This window comes from Diabrotica undecimpunctata, chromosome 1 (assembly GCF_040954645.1).
Source record: "Diabrotica undecimpunctata isolate CICGRU chromosome 1, icDiaUnde3, whole genome shotgun sequence".
Classification (NCBI taxonomy): Eukaryota; Metazoa; Arthropoda; class Insecta; order Coleoptera; family Chrysomelidae; genus Diabrotica; species Diabrotica undecimpunctata.
The window spans coordinates 175,021,748-175,039,632 of record NC_092803.1 but is presented as its reverse complement, the minus strand read 5'-3'; the positions used below and the strand labels follow the sequence as shown (position 1 = coordinate 175,039,632).

Below are 17,885 nucleotides of genomic sequence, written 5' to 3'. Positions count from 1 at the left end.
TTGATTTCCAAATCATCGTTAATAACCACTTTAAATGTTAAAATAATGATTAAAAATAGGATTAAAAACATGTTTAGCAAACTATTATACACGCATAAGCTACAAAATGTAAATTACTAAAATTGTTGTAACCTGCACGGGACCATCGTACAAATGAGGCGACGTCATACAGACTCGACTGATATAAGGTTGTATTGCACTTAAAACCTTTTACTTGTCATAATCTACAACTCATGTGCCTTACAATAAATAGAAACGTTAAATTAATAATTATTGCAGCTATATTTTGGTTACAATATTGTTTTAATTGAAAGAAGAATGAACAAAAAGTTTATTTGGTGTTTTAACCCGTTTTAGACAGATTGTGGGTTACAACTTTTTACCTTTCAACCGTCGATATAAAACAATCAATAAAGTATCGTGGAAATCACCAGAAAACCACACTTACAATCAAATCGACCACATCGATTTGATTTAAACAGTTGTAACAATATAAGTACATTCTGAAAGTTGAGTGCCAATATGTAACGATTAACTACCCGTCAGAAACGGTGGACAGCCAATGTGTAACAATAAAACTCTAACTTTTGTTGGGAGCCAAATTTTAAAGCTTCGGGTAGGTACGTCAGTCTCTTAGGTGTGAAAACGTTTTATCTTAAATGCAAATCTGGAAAATGAGCTTGGCTGGGATAAACACAACAGGATATTAAATAAAAATATTTATATATATATTGTACATTAGAAAAATAAAATGAAGTTTTAATATTAAATAAAAACAAAGTAAATCTTGTCTATAGCTTTACTTCTTCTTCTAAGCCTTCTATTGTTCATTTTTGGATATAGGCCTCTTCCAACTCCTTCCATCGATGTCTATCCTGAGCAACATACTTTTAATTTCTAATTTCTATAGCTTTATACAAATTTTAAATTGATATTTATGGCTTCATGTACTTGATAGGATAACTTGTTGATGGCTTTAGATGAGGGTTGTATCTTTAGCTGAATGAATAGATTTTAAGTTGGTGGAGATGGCGGGAATTGAACCCGTTCTATTTTTAATAAATGTTTTTGAGTTCTGCATGGTATCTGCTACACTGTTGCAGTTGTTATCCCATGTGTGGTTCACCACGAGGCTTCAGAAAGTTCCAACCAACAAGGGGAAACAAGAAAAATTTATTTAGGCCTAAAAAATAAAATGAAAAACCTTGTGTTAGCGACTGCATACGTTTTAAAGAAATTTCTTGTCATAGAAAAAACAATTTTTTTGAAAGAACATAGCCTTTCGTATTTACGACTTTATCAATGTTCATTCTATAATATAAAACAATACATTGATTTTAATTGTCACCGAATATAGATATTAGTCAACTTGAATGTTTTGCTGAAACATTAACTTCTTGGAAAAATGATATATTTTTAACGACCAATTTTTACGCTAAACTTTTGTTTTGTTTTATGTGATATGGTTAATACAGATTTATTTGGAACTATAAAAACTGTATTTTGTAAGAAATTAATAGCACGCTAATAAACTACTTTTTTTATTTTTAGAATTTATCTCAACCAAACTGCCATCAAGCAGTATTATTCTTGACGAAGGTCACTAGCGTAGATATTGGAGAATACAATTTTATAGTAAAATCGCCAAGCGGTATAGCGGATGGCAGTTTTCACGTCAACATGACGTACGCCAGTGGTTACAACGTCCAATTAGAAGAAGATGTGAAAGTAGAGGATAGCACTGACGAGGCCACTCGAATTTCTACATCGTTCTACATAAATGTGATTGTTTTATTAATAATGCATATAATTGTTGTTAACGACTGAATTTATTATGTTAGTTGGTGAACACATGCTTTACTTTTATGATTTTAGCGATTTTCACACTAAAAAATGAGAATAAGTTACAACATAACTTTGTAAAAAATGGTTTATTCTAAAGAAAAGTGATAAAATTGATTACATTTAATACTATTGCTCTAATGAGTTTATTAGCAGAGACACATATGCTACATATACAATTGGTTTTTATTAAGGATGTTTACAAATCAGTATCAGCATATGACAGTAAAAATTTTGACAAATGTGTCTTTTGCACCGTTTTTTTTTTATAGAAACAGATCAAAATTACTTGAAAGGATATTGTCTACATGAAAATTATACCTGACAAAAATTTTATTTTTTCGTAAAAACCGAATTTATATACTTATTTCTTCTTCTAGTGCCGACTCCACTAATGAAGGTTGCCTATAAACATTGCAAATTTCTATCTTCTGCTTTATCAAAGCGTCTTTGTGCTTTGTCAGGCCTTGTCGCAAAAGTTTTTCAGCTAGGATATTTGTCTACCCTTTTTCATTGATTTTACCTTTCATAATCAGCTGCAACAACTCGTACTTCTCATTTCTAAGTATGTACCCCAAATATACTGTCTTTCTTCTTTTAATGGTGATCAAAAGTTCTCTGTCTCTTCCCATTCTGTGCAACAGCATTTCGTTCGTAATATGATCGTTTCATGGTATGTCCAAAATTCTTCTATCAAAAGCTTCCAGCTTTCTCATCAAGTCAACATTAACAGTCCAAGCTTGGACACCATAAAAAAATAGAGTGGATATAACATTTTACCATATGATATTGGATTTGCAGATTGAGGCTTTGGTTACTTAGACATTTTCTCATCTTCAAAAAGGCTGCTCTTGATTGGTCAGTTCTTGATCGATGATTTTGCATTTAGATCTTCAGTAATCCAGACTCTTAAGTACTTCATTTTGTCCACTTGTTCAATATCTTCATTTTTTATATGGATCATTGTTATGCATTTAACCCTTTTACTGATAACTATACTTTTTTATTTATGTTTATTGTTAGACCAAAATGTTCCTCAGTATCACAAATTCTATTTAGTAGCTTCTGTAGGTCTTTCTCACTTTCAGCGATAATGACTGTATCGACGACAAAACGAATGTTATTTATATTTTCACCATTTATCTTGATCCCTTCCATATAGTTTTTAAGTGCTTGTGAAAATTTCTCTTCGGAGTATATATTAAACAATAATGGTGAAAGTGCACAGTCTTGTCTCACACTTCTACTTATCTGTTGCGCATTCGTGTTATTTCCATGTAATGTTAGCACAGCCTGTTGGTTCCAATAGAGATTTCTCACTATGTTTATATCATTTGTGTCGAGTCCTTTTCGCTTTAGTTAACTTTCTCATAGTCTATAAATGCGATGAAAAGATATTTTTGATGGTCTCGACATTTTTGAGCAAGAGTTGTGAAACTATACAAAGCTTCCACTGTTCCGAAGCCATTACAAAAGCCAAACTGTCCATTACAAGTTCATAATATTTATGAACTGTATAAACATTCTAATGTCTCTATAATTGGTTGAATTATACACGTCTTTATGTGCCAAACCTCTTATTCTAGCTAAGCTTTTCATCTAAATTCTTCGGTCCTTTCATCCTTTCTTTTAAATTATGATCTTCATATCTTCTTCTTCTTCTTCCTCTTTATAAGCAATTCTGCTTGTACCTTGGGGATTAATACCTCTATGGAAGATTGTCACTCCATTTTTACGTGGTCGTCCGATACTTCTTCTGCCGGTTAGTGACTTATTTCTTGCTATTTTGACGACACTGCTCTCCTTCATTCTCCTGATGTGGTTACTCCATTCTTTTTTTTTCTATTTTGTGTCTATTCATTTATACTCTTTACGTTACATTTTCTTCTAATTTCTTCACTTCTCTTTCGATCTCTCAGCTTATTTCCTCTAATTTTTCTCAGTACTCTCATCTCTGCCATTTCCAGTAGCCTTTGCGTTGTGGCTGTGTCTGGTCTTGTTTCTGAGGCGTATGTCATTATTAGTCTTACACTGGTTTTATAAATTCTTGACTTCACCTCAGTGTTAATGTGTCTGTTTCGCCATATAGTGTTATTAACGCATCCTGCCAGTCTATTTACTTTTTGTACTTGATCTCTCACTTCTTTGTCCAGGTCTCCATAGCTAGACTGTGTAATTCCCTGTGTATTTTATTTCCATTACTTGTTCAATACTGATGTCATCAATTTCTATTTTACATCTGGTTGGTTTGTTGGTTTACATTGTTTTAGTTTTCGGAGATGAGATTGTCATATTAAATTCTTTTGCTCTTATGTTAACTCTGTGGACCAGTCTTTGCAAACTCTCTTCATCCTGGGCTATCAATATTGTGTCGTCTGCGTAACAGAGTAATATGATTTCTTTGTTTCCCATTCTGTGTCCTTCCTTTGTTAACGGTTTTGATGATTCCATTTATGATCAAATTAAAGCCCATGGGGCTCAATGAATCTCTTGTCTTATTCCGCTGCCTATTTCTATAGATTCTGTAAGTTGTCCATGTATTCTGACTTCCATTGTGTTGTTTTGGTAGATGTTATCGATAGTTTTTATAATATTTAGGGAAACTTCTCTATTATACAAAAGATGGATTATATCTTTGAGTCTTACTCTGTCAAACGCTTTAGGTCAATCAGATACAGAAATTCTATTCTATTATACCCTAGTGATTTCTCAGTAATTTTTTTTATAGCGAATCTTCATATCTTACTTACGATTATTTTTATGAAGTCAATAAATATTCGGTACTTCTTAGCTAATTAATTGATTGAATACAAAAAAAACGTGATTTTCACCCCTTATATCTACCCTCATCCCCCACTCAGTAGCACGTGCGGGAAAGTCATGTACACGAATGATCCAATGTATCCCCGTATAGTCTGTCCATCCGCCTGATATAGTCTGTCATGCGGAAATGAAATCTCAGTTTGGATACCACTTCAATGAAGCTTTCATATTTATTGTATTCAGTGACAATGATATCTCGACCTGCTGTGAATAGAATAAGATGGGTCAATGTAGTCGCCGACATCTCTAGAAGATAGGCACACTTAGAAGAAGATTCAATGACATTCTTTGGCTTTACATCATTACCGAGTGCCTTCTGCATTGTCATCATTTTGTCAGCGAATTTGGTACTAATCATCAGCACATCTGCCATCGCTTGTCCCTCCACTACTGTACAACGATACCCGAATTACTTTCTTCAGCTACATGTTTGCCTACTTTTAATTATTTGGAAATGATGTTTTTGGAATTATATTTGCGGTTTGCACGTAGCGTACCAATCATATAAGTTTTTCGATGTAGGAGTTCATGTGCAAGTGTGACAGAACTGTAATAGTTATTAATCGCAAATGTTCGTCCTTTGTCAAGCAGCCAATCCATAAGTTTCATCACTACATTTGTTGGTACGGTGCTACCTTCAGCATGTTCTTTTCCACAATATACGTTAAAACGTAACTACGTACGACTACACTGTACCGTGCGGTTTGCACGTAGCGTACCAATCATATAAGTTTTTCGATGTAGGAGTTCATGTGCAAGTGTTACAGAACTGTAGTAGTTATTAATCGCAAGTGTTCGTCCTTTGTCAAGCAGTCAATCCATAAGTTTCATCACTACATTTGTTGGTACGGTGCTACCTTCAGCATGTTCTTTTCCACAATATACGTTCAAATCGTCGGTATAACCACCGTCCAGACAAAGTTTGAATAATTTTATCCCAAATTTGTGCCTCTTGTTGGCAATATACTGCTTGAATTTTAGTCGCTCTTGAAAAGGCACTAAATCTTCGTCAATGCACACGCTTTCCTTTGGAACGATGGCAGCCAAGGGAACGATCTTCTGCAAACGGTCATCTGTTGTTACTTAATTCTCGTTGAAATTCAGCGTTTCCACAATAACTGGAAGCGATTCCTTGACATTACTTTTCTGATAGTATTCACATAAAAATCATTATTTGACCAGTACGAATGGAAAGATGGAAAATGACATAATCCCATCCATATAACTATACCCAGGAATCATTTTATTTCGGCGACATCAGTGTTGTGCCACGCGGTAATACGTGCGCTCTTTTCTGATTACTTTCCTGATACTGCAGGGCACTACGATTTATCTCTTCGAGCTGAAAGGAAAAAAAAATCAAAATCAGTTAAACAAAATAAATTAGATATTTATCATCATGGATAAAAGACCGTCTACAAAATATTCGCAGAATTGAAAGTGCGATTTTTTGTAAAAGTTTTCGTATAATTGGGTATGAAAATCTGCAGAATTATAGTCCTCAAACGTAAATTTCTGTAAATTTTCGCTATTGACCGGCCCCGAGACAATAGTTTCATTCATTGCATTGGATACTATTGGTTGTTCTAAAATTTCCTGTTCGGAGACTTCAGAATGTTGGGCAATGACAGATTCTATAGCAGCATCAACATGTTCTCCGAAATTCGTATATTCTTTTTCTTGACTGGTGGACGCCGATACATCTTGTTCCAACGGTTCAGTATTTCCGGCCACATGTTTTCTTTTTTTAACCTGTTCCGGAGTACTCGATTTATTTTCATTGTCAGTAGAATCAGTTGTTTTGTACACGTCCGAAAGATACGTGTCGCCAAACTCATCCGATTCTTCATCTGACAGAATTTCTTGCCAATATTTTTTAAGTTTTTATTGCTCTTTCACTCTAAAATCCGCATTTTAGAGTGTTAGATTGTGATTTGAAAGTTAAAGAAAGTAATAGAATTATTTTAAAAAAGTATTCGGCCAATGAAGACATTAAAATTTTCAATATGGTGGCAATTAACCTGTTAATATTCTTTTAATATTGTTCAGAGTATTTTAGCACGTTCTGATGTCTACCCATTTTCCTAATAAATTCCAAGCTTTCGCGTTCGTTAGCTATATTAATGTGAGTATAATATATCAATTAAAATTTGTTTTAATATTAGTATTTAATAAGTTCAGTTTTTTAATATATAAATCAATCCATAATATATATAAAGTTTGTTCTGAAAATCGCTAAATTCTATAAACTGAGTATTTTGTTCAAGTGAGTGGTACACTAAAGACGTAATATTAACAAAACATAGTGAGCAAATTGTGTATTACCTTATACAAAATCCATTATATTTTTAATACATAAGTCAAAACGAAATTGCCATTTAAAATTCGTGTATCGTATAAAGCTGCATATGCTTACAAGAGAATTAAATTCTAAGATCAATGTTTTAAACCCTTACATCGAATACTCACTTTATATTTATTAGTCATCCCTATGTCAATAGTATATTAGTAATTTATATTTATATTCAAGGATATTATACCTTACACTTCCTTGTCCCCCTCAATTTTCCTTCTATCCCTGTCATTCTTCTCTCGGTTTCACTTTTTAACATATATATATATATATATATATATATATATATATATATATATATATATATATATGTATATACTTTTTGATCCCAGGAGAATAATTAGGAATCAAATATACTACATTTTAGTAAATAAAAGATTCCGAAACAGCTTTACATCTGTCAACATACGACTTACGTATGCTGAAAGACCTTGATACGAGGATGAGAGTCCAAGCCACGTTAAATGAGCAAGTGACTGCAATTAGACACGAATTGAACGAAGAACAAACAATCAAACATATTACAGAAATAGTGCAAAATGTAAAGGATACACACTTACAAATAGATTAATGAAGAAAAAATCATGGATGACAGATGAGTTCCTAAAACTAATGGGCGAGAGAAGAGAAGCCAAAAATGACCCAGACAAATATAAAACCATAAATATATTAATACGAACGAAAATCTGAGAAGCGAGGGAAAAATGCGAATAAATGGAGACTCTGCAGTCAAAGTACGATAGTCACAATGTACATAGGAAAGTTAAAAAACTCACAGGGGGACTAAGATGAAGGCAGAAAGGAAATATAACTGATTCTGACGGAGACATCATCTTGGACAAACAGAGTAAAATAAGAACGTGAAAAGAATATCTAAAAAAAATATTTGAAGACCAAAGAGATAACACCTTTGATCTAGAAGAGGAGGTAAATGATGGACCAAGAATATTACAGCAGGAAGTTTATTCCGCAATAACACAATTAAAGGATGGCAAAGCGGCAGGCCCTGATATTATACAAGCAGAATTACTCAAACTAATGGACAACGAATGAATACCAATAATCGCAAAGATATTCAACAACATATACAACTATGGAGAAATACCAACAGAATGGCTAAAAACGGAGTTTATTGCACTTCCAAAAAACCAGGTACCAAAAATGCGAAGATTACCTTACCATAAGCCTCATGAGTCATCTCCTAAAATTGTTTCTAAAGATAATTCATAAGAGAATCTACAAGCTGTGTGAAAGTCAAATTTCCCCGAACCAGTTCGGGTTCACGCCAAGATGATGCAAATACTAAAAGAAGCAGGAATTAACAACCAATATCTAAAAATTATTAGAAATCTTTACTGGAATCCTACCAGGAGTTCCTACCAGCTCAGTACTCTGGCAGAACTCTATGCTCCAATAAAATAAAAATAAAAATAAAAATAAAAATAAAAACATTTTTTGCCATTATAATTTAACATTTTATCTTAAGATATTTTAACTTAAAAGTTTGGTCTTCTTTCGTCTGATGTCCCGCATCTGCACTATCTACTTTTTGGAGCGCATCCTCTTCGGGTATTTGGTTGTTCATGTCGTTGACTCTTTGGCATATTTTTCTGTAGGTACGTCTTTTGGCATCGTACCTACTTTCCTGTTTGGTCGACGTTGCAACCACCTAGCTTATTGGTGATCAGATAAGCCTATGTTTCGTTCTGTACATCCTCTGTATACGGTTTCTGTCGAGGATGTCTCTTGTTTTTAGGAGTCTTTCTGTGGCTTAGTGGAAGAGTATCGTGTTCTTCCTCAGTGGTGTGTACTGGATCCATTCTCTCCTGCGGCGGCCGTTGTTTTATACCGTTGCCGGTCTTCTACGTCCAGCGCGCATCGATGGAAGTGGAAGTTAGCGGTGGGAGTGCGTACAGACCGGTGGTAAGCTGGCGAAGCACATCATTAAATAACATCTAATACAAAGCACAAAGCATTTGACACAGTGGAAACATTCGCTATCTTAAAATCACACTCAGAATACAGAATAGACCACATATATGCGAATATTATTTGAAATATATAGGAAATTCAACAACTGTAAATCTTGATTGCATGACTGAGAAGATAAGAAAATTAGCAGAGGGGAGCGGGAGGGAGATATTTTATCGCCAAAAATTATAACAATCATGGAGTACGCATTTGAATGATTAGAATGGGACTCCAAAGGGTATTAACATCGATGGACAGAAACTTAACTCTCTCCGATATGGCGATGAAATTATTCTCATAATAGATGACTTAAGAGAAGCCAGAGTTATACTACAATAAGCCCATAGAAGTTGTAAACACATATTTGTATTTTGATCACGAAATAAGATTAACGCGAGACAACCAAACATGTGAGCTACTCAGAAGAGTAACTTTAGGTTGGGCTGCATTCGGAAAAATGAGTGACATGTTTAAAACAAATGTCCCAATCCATGTAAAAAGAACAGTTTTTAACGATGGCGTTCTACCAATCCTACATACGGAGCAGAAACCTGTACTTCCTCAAAAACATCAGCAGAAAAATTGAGAAAGACACAATGTAAAATGGAGAAATCAATATGCTTGGAAGAAGCTTAACAAATTGACTAAGAAACGGGGAAATTCTTAGACGAATCAGAAAAATTATTGAACATATTACAAAGCAAAAATGGAGATGGGTGGGATATGTTGCAATAATAAAAAACGACAGGTACAAAAAAATTGCTTGTGGATAGCACGGGGTAGGAGCAAACCCGCGGAAGACCTCCAACGCGATGAACCTACGACCTCAAAAGAATTGTGACCAATTGGATAGCAGAGGCGCAGAACAGAAATAGATGGAAATATCTAGAGGAAGCCTACGTTTAACAATGCACAATTGTCTTTTAAAAATCAGAGTTGTTTCAGAGAGAATTTTATGAACATCATAGAAAGGATCTACCTTTGGAAAACATTAATATCTTCTGCAATGCATTTTCAATGCTTGATTAATATGCCTTGAAATTGGAACTGATTATTGGAACTCACAGCCAGAAATAACACATGATACCGAAAATGTAATTGGTTGTTTACGTACTTTAAATTTAATAGCGTCATATGTTTTGGATTCAACATTTCCTAAAATAAGTAAAGTTTTGATTATCTTAATAACGTTGTTAATGACAACTGCAGAAACTGACAGATGTTTCTCTACTTTGAAATTGATCAACACGTTTCTAAGGAATAAAATCTCGAAAGAAAGACTAACCGCGTTTGCTATGTTATCCATGGAAAAAACTTTAGTGGGAGAAATTTATTACTTCAGCGAAAGGGTGCATCAAATATTCAACTCCGATAAAAGCAGAAGAATTGGGTTTTATTTTAAGAAGTAGTTTTTTGGAAGTATTTGTTTATTTTTTGTATTCTCAAATCCTTGAGCACCAAAAAAATTATTACCAGCCGTCACTGGTTATAAACCTTTTTTTCATCCTTATACATATCGTTTGGATGTAAGTACTACTATCTGTTATTTTATGTGAAGGTGGCCTAAGTTTTTCAATAAAATTATCAAAATATATTTTTATATAGTTAACATATTTTTCTAGAAATATTTTCAACTTAGATATTTTACATTACTATATTTGGCCTAATAGCACAATTTGTAATGAAAATTAAAAAAAAGATACAGGATCAACACCACTATCAAAAAGATTTATATTCACATTGATCTTAGATTTTACGAGAAAAATCTTGTACGAATTCTTCTGGACTGTTATTTACATTTTACTATCTAATTAATTAGAATCTTGTCACAAATATGTACATTCTAAAAGAAAGGATAAAAGTTTAAGAGATACCAAAATGACTTAAACGATATCATTTAAATGAATGAGTTAGTGTTAAATATTTACAGAATAGTATTTGTCGGACACTGTATGCTTACATTCCTTTTATTTTTTCGTGTGTGTTCTTTTTAACAGAGAAAGACAAATATTGAATATTATGTTGCTCAGTTCTAATATTCATCATCATCATCATCATCATCATCATCATCATCATCATCATCATCACTGGCTCGACAACCCTTTTTTGGGGTCTCGGCCTGTTCCAGGATTCTTCTCCATTCTGATCTGTTTCGTGCTTTTTTCTCCAGTTTTTTTATTTTTAAGGTTGTTATATCATTTTCTATTTGTTCTAAGTATCTCAGCTTCGGTCTTCCTCTTCTTCTTTTTCCTACTGGCATCTGTTTGAATATTTTGTTAGGTGTTTCGCCTTTTTCCATTCTTTCTACATGTCCTATCCAACGCAGCCATCCTATTTTAATGAATGTTATAATATCCGGATCCTGGTATATTTTGTATAGTTCAGAGTTGTATCTTCTTCGCCATATTCCGTTTTCTTCAGTTCTAAGATTGCTAACCATTTTTCTTTAAAAACTTTAACCATAGATACATCGCTGACCAAGTTTTTTATAATCATCCTAAGCTTATCACAAATAGAAAAGTACATGGGATTAATTAAACAACGACATTTTTATCTTCCTCAGTTTTTTCTTTTCATGGGTTGCTGTTCCTTACTCGTCTTCGCCAATTATTTCTGTCCATCGTGTCTTCTTCACTTAAACCCTTTTCTCTTCTTCTTTCTAAAGTTCTTTGCCACACAGTCCTTCTAGTTTCTCCTAGTTTTTGATCTACCTCTCTTTCCATCAACTAAAAGCTCTATCCTTGTTCCCACATAGGTTTCCTTTCTACGTCTGACGTGACATTGCAATCTTTGTTCTTAAATATTTTTTAAGACTGTAGTCTCTTTCCCTAATCAAGTCATACCTGATCCTGTCCCTTCTAGTCTTCCCCAACATCTATCGTAACATTTTATTTTAGCTATCTCCATCTTCTTAACCCTCTTTACAGGCCCCTCTTCACTGTTGTACACCAACGCAGGCTTACCACACTTTTGTATATCTTACCTTTGAGCCCTTCCCCGATTTTTTGATCACACAGTACCCACAGCCCAGTTAAACCAACTAGACTGAGACTTGTGGGCAATTTCTTGATCTAGTGTCCCACTATCTAGTGTCCGCAACCATTTCTGTTTCTCCCATCAACGTATACTCTCTTTTCGACTTCCTAACTTTAAGTCCTCCCTCTTCAATTACCATTCTCCAACGCTTCCAACATTTCTTTGCTCTCCTCTACTAATACGATATCATCAGCAAAGAGCATTGACCAAGGAGCCCCCTTCCTTAGCTTCTCTGTCAATACATTCATAACAAGGTCAAACAGGTAAATACTCAGTGAAAAGCCTTGATGTAAACCAATCGTTACTAGAAAACTTTCGGTCAATCTGAGACAAGTTCTTACGTTTATGTGCGCTACTCCATATATATTCTTCACGATCTTACGTACTTCTCAGAAACCCATTTCTCTCTCATACATCTCCATAGCTCTTGTCTAGTGATTTCGCCTTCTGAAGATCTGTAAATAGCAAATGTAGCTCTCTTTTACTCTCGCTGTATTTCTCTATCAACTGTCTCAAAGCAAATAAGGCATCGATTGTCCTCCTTCCTGACATAAACCAAAACTGTTCTTCTCTTATCGATGTCTCCCTTCTTAACTTTTGCTCTACACTTCTCTCTCAAATTTTCATTGTGTGCGACATTAACTTTATCCCTCTATAGTTCTTACAGTTCTCAATGTCCCATGTATCTGTATGCAATGATGATACCATTACACTCTTTCTCCATGCATTAGGCATCCTTTCATCCTCATATATCTTACTCATAATTTACAACAGGACATCAACCCCTTTCTCCCTTAAAGCCTTTCAAACCTCCCCAAGTATTCTATCCGGTCCTACTGCCTTACTATTCTTCATTCTATTTAACGCCTCTCCTCACATTATCGGTCTCCCCTATTATGTTCTTCATTTAGCAACTTTCTAAATTACTCATCCTATATTTTCTTTATTTCATCATCGGTTTTTACCTTATATAATATCCTTATCGTCCTCTCTTTTAGACCTGTCAAAACCTGTCATAACTCTACCTAGACTTTATCTTCTCCCTAACCTTCTGTTGCACTTCATAGTTCCACCAACAAATTTCTTTGTTCCTAGAAGGCCCTTTACCAATATTTTTTGTAGCACTTCCTCTCTTACTCGTACCACAATTTTGCTGTTGGTTTCTCACCAGTCATTTACCGCATCTTTAACTTCCACCAATTTACTTTCTGGTGTCCTACTTACTTTCCTTTTCGCCTCACCTTGATCTCCATATCCACTATCACCGGTCGATGTGTTGACTAGCTATACACTTACCCTTTTTCACTTTACAGTTGGTAACATCTTTTAGCTGGCTTCTTCTACATAGCATAAAATCTATCTGATTTTCCCTTCCACCGCTACTGCAGGTAACATACTCAGTCTTCAGTCTTCATAAACGACAACACAGATTATACTGAAGAAGTCAAATCCAGAATTGGACAAGCGCTCTCTCTCTCTCTCTTTCTCTCTTTCTCTCTCTCTCTCTCTCTCTCTCTCTCTCTCTCTCTCTCTCTTTCTCCCTCGCGTCCCTAAAGAAACAGATCGCTAATAGATCAGTGGCTTTCGAAATATAGGCTTACATAAGAATGGATGTAAAATCAACAAAAATTAGTACTAGTGGACGGTTGTACTCTATGGTTTTCTCTATTAACATTTTTGGTGCTAGTAGATAATCATTGGTACCGAAACCTGAGCGAAAACCTACTGGTTCTATTAGGGGATAAAGGTTCAGTCTATTTTGTAATCTACATGTGACTATTTTGTTGAAATGGGAAAGGAGGCTCATAGATCTATAGTTTTAGATGTCTGCAAGGTATCCTTTTTTTATAGAAACTTCTTCTTGATGTGCCTATACGTTACGAATGTTGGCGATCATCATGGAAATCTTTATCTTATCTGCAGCAGCGCGGAAAAGCTGCATAGATGTTGTATTGAACCAAATTCTGAGGTTCTTTAGCCAAAATGTTCTTCTTCTTCCTGGACCTCGTTTTTCAAATATTTTTTCTTGCAGGATGGCTTGAAGGAGAGCATATCTGGATTCATTTCACATAATATGTCCGAAGAATTGTAACTTTCGAGATTTGATGTTGGTCAGTACCTCTCGGTTCTTATTCATTCTTCCGAGGACCTCCTCATTTGTGACTCCGTCAGTCCACGGTATCTTAAGTATTCTCCGATATAGCCACATCTCAAATGCTTCCAGTTTTCTACACATATCTTCATTCAAGGTCCACGATTCAACACCATAAAAAAGGACAGATAAGACGTAGCATCGCAGCATTCTTACTTTTGTATCAAGAGAGAGGTTGTGACTCTTGAAGAAGGCCCCCATCCGATTGAAGCTGAATCTAGCTTTTCGGATGCATGCTCTAATCCCCTGGTTGTTGGTCCATTCTTCATTTATTATGGTGCCGAGGTAGTTGTAGTGTGTCACTCTTTCTACAGGGCATTGGTTGGCGTAAAGTTGAGCTTGTGTTATCCTTTTTTATGGAATAATATCATCAAAACTTTGTTTCAATATGTTAAAATTATGCTGTCATTTAAACATAAGTTGAAAACATTTGGAATTTTTTCGATGATAACTTCTCCTTTAACTTTAATAGCCTCTTCTTTAGTATCTATTTGAGCGCTTGTTGTATTTTGTCCTTGGTAATCTCTGGTATGTCTTCTGAACTCTGGTTAACCACTCCCCTTCTTTTTACTGTCTCTCTGGGTGTGCTCTGTACCTTTTGTTGGCTTTTATGAAGTTCTCGCTAGAATTCTTCGAATATTATAAGTATTTCATTTGTGTTAGATTTTGTCTCAACTTTTATGCTTTTTTATCTAGATACTTTTCTAAAAATCGTTGAATACTATATGATCGTTTTTTTGTTTTCTATGGTGATAGATAACCACAGACGTTTTGGGGAACACTAACGGGAATATAATCACATAGTATGATATTTTTCTTTTTATGACTTACTTCCTTTTATTAATTGTAACCACTTGCTATATTCGTACATAGTATATTATGAAAGTGTAAAAAACTGTCCGGATCTTAACATGATTGTATACCCCATAATGCCCAAGAAAATAATTGCTAACATGTTGTTATTTTCTTTGTGGATTTTAAAGAAATGTAATATCTAATTAAATGTATAGTTTTTCATTGTTTTGCAAAGAAAAAAATGTGTATAAAATTTGTTAATAGACGGCGCTTAAATGTAAAAAATAAATGTAAGGAATTAAAAAGACAAATATACGTCCAAATGTTTAAATTTTTGTGTGTTTTTAATATTTACTCTATTCCCTACCATGAAGTTTGGCTAACAGTTAACTGTACAAATTAACAAGTTTCATCTGTAAATTTTCCCTTTTATATAACAAAAGAAATATATTAATAGGTAAAAAGTACAGAAGATATTATTAACATAGCAACAAAAAATACACTTAAAAAAACAAAAAGTAAAATCGAATTGTTTAGTAACGAATATAAAGAAGCTGTCGAGAAAAGGAGAAGTAGAAAAAATGCTTTAAGCGGGAAATAAATATGACAAAAATAAAAAATAAATGAAAGAAAGATAGAAAAAACAAATCTTTTCATTGAAAAATGTATACAGAGAAAATAAAAAGGCAAATTATAGAGAAAGATAGTAAAAATGTTTCCCAAGAAACAAGAAATAAGCGTAATATTATAGAAAAAAAGACTTCTCCTTTTAAATCATAAAGATGAAAATAATTGCAGACAACTGGAACAAACGAAGCATTTGGAAAAGATATTTTTGACGAGCATAATAGATAGTCTAAGCGTTCATACTTAACACTCAGTCTTTATGTGTTCCATAGCATTAGAATATCAGTAACATCTCAGACCTAATGTTTAACTGGACTCCGAATGACTAAATATACAGGAGCTGTTATGTCCAACTAGTCAACACTTGATTTTGTAATGGAAATCGAACCCACACTCTTCGTCTTCTTTAAGTGCTGTCTCCCAATCGGAGATTGGATATTATCCACGATATCATCATTACTATCTCTATGTAGGGGAGAGGTAGGTACAGTGAGACGGTCGGAATACTGAGACAAACTCGGTAGAGCTTACTACGTTCGGTATTATCCGATAGAACTAAACGAACATGCCTATTATCACCTTGAAGTAAAGCAAATAAGAAACCCTTAAAATTCAACAAGAAAAAATGTTTTAGTTATTGCTGGTCATTCGTAAAGAACAGTGAGACGCGTCTCACTGTTCTTTACTGTCTTACTGTTGCATTATAGTTGTATAAGCCAGATCATTTGCAAAATAATTTCTCTTACAGGAAGAAAATACCAAGAAAAATAAAACAAATCGGAAAATAGGAAGCTTCTCTGAAGATCTGATGAGACAGGCTATTGAATTAGTACAAGGTGGTACCCCTATACGGCAAGCAGCACGAATGAAAGGACTATCTTTCCAAACAGTCCACAGATACGTAAAAAAAAATCAACAAGACGAGAACGTCCGTTTATGTCCTAATTATAAAGTAAAACAATTTTTTACTATCGAACAGTAGAACGACTTGTGCAAATATATAATTAAATGTTCTAAAATGTTTTATGGTCTATCAAGTGAAGATACCCGAAAACTCTCATATGAAGCCGCAGTCTATAGGGATATACTGGTTCCAGCAATTTGGCATACATCAAAAATTGCTTCACTTGCCTGCATGAAAGAGTTTCAGAAACGTCATTCCAATAATTTATACCTCCGGACAACAAAAGGTTGCAGTTTTGCAAGGGTAACGGGTTTCAATAAATTTAACGTTAAAATGTTTTTCAGTAAACTTGAAACTGTCTTAAATCGTCTGTTATCTTTCAAAAGTCACAAAAAGTGTTTGCAGAAAGAGGTATACGACAGGTTAGTAAGACTACAAGTGGCGAACGTGGAACGCTCGTAGCAACATGCTGTATTGTTGGAGCATCGGAAGCAGCTATTCCTCCTGCTCTGGTATTCCCGAGAGTACACTTTAAAGATTTTATGATAAACAAGGTCACCCCCTAGAACTTTAGGACTTGCTTCAAAAACAGGTTGGATGAATACAGAGTGCTTTGTGCAAGTTGTTAACCATTTTATTAAGCACACTGGTAGTACCAGAGAAAACCCTTCTTTATTGCTAATGGATAATCATCAAAGTCATTTATCGTTATCGATTGAGACAATCGATTTATGTAAAAATAATGGCGTTACAATCCTAACTATACCGCCACACTGTACGAACAGATTACAGCTGTTGGACGTAGACTTATTAAAACCATTTCAAACTGTTTATAATGCTGCAGTAGATGCATGGATGATGAACCATCCCGATCAGACATTTACAATTTATAACGTAGCAGCCTGTGTGGGTACAGCATATCCACGAGCAATGACGTCAGTTGCTTTTCAAAAGACTGCAATATTACCATCTGATCGGCATGTCTTCACTGAAGAACATTTTTTGTCAAGTTTTGTGACAGACAGGCCACTTGTTGCAGTTGAAGCTGCTGCTGAAAATATAAATGAATCTCTAGATGTAGAAAATCCAGGTCCAAGTAATACTGATACCACGAAAACCTTTGTTAGCCCAACAGTTTTTAAGGGTTATCCCAAAGCTCCGACAAGAAAATCTGGGGAAGGTATCAAAAAACGCAAAGGAAGGACGATGATAGTTACGGATACCCCGGAAAAAATAGAACTGATTAAATCTAAAGAAAAAACACCAAAACAGAAAAAAGTAACTTAGCGAGTATTAGATAGTGATTCTGATGAGCAAGTTGAAAATGAGATGGAATTACAAGATTCCAACGGAGGAGAGGATTTTATTGATGAAGATCCCGA

At 34.5% G+C, this 17,885-nt stretch overlaps 1 protein-coding gene across 1 annotated transcript in view; it reads left to right on the top strand.

Annotated features, from left to right (window-relative positions):
• The window catches only part of tei (irregular chiasm C-roughest protein teiresias), a 578,605-nt gene extending 576,716 nt beyond the window's left edge, over positions 1 to 1,889 (top strand). Inside the window, exon 8 of the mRNA XM_072525284.1 lies at positions 1,552 to 1,889. Coding sequence (XP_072381385.1) covers positions 1,552 to 1,827 — 276 coding nt within the window. The 3' untranslated portion in view covers positions 1,828 to 1,889. The remainder of the gene's footprint in view (positions 1 to 1,551) is intronic.
• The last annotated feature ends 15,996 nt before the right edge of the window (positions 1,890 to 17,885 follow it).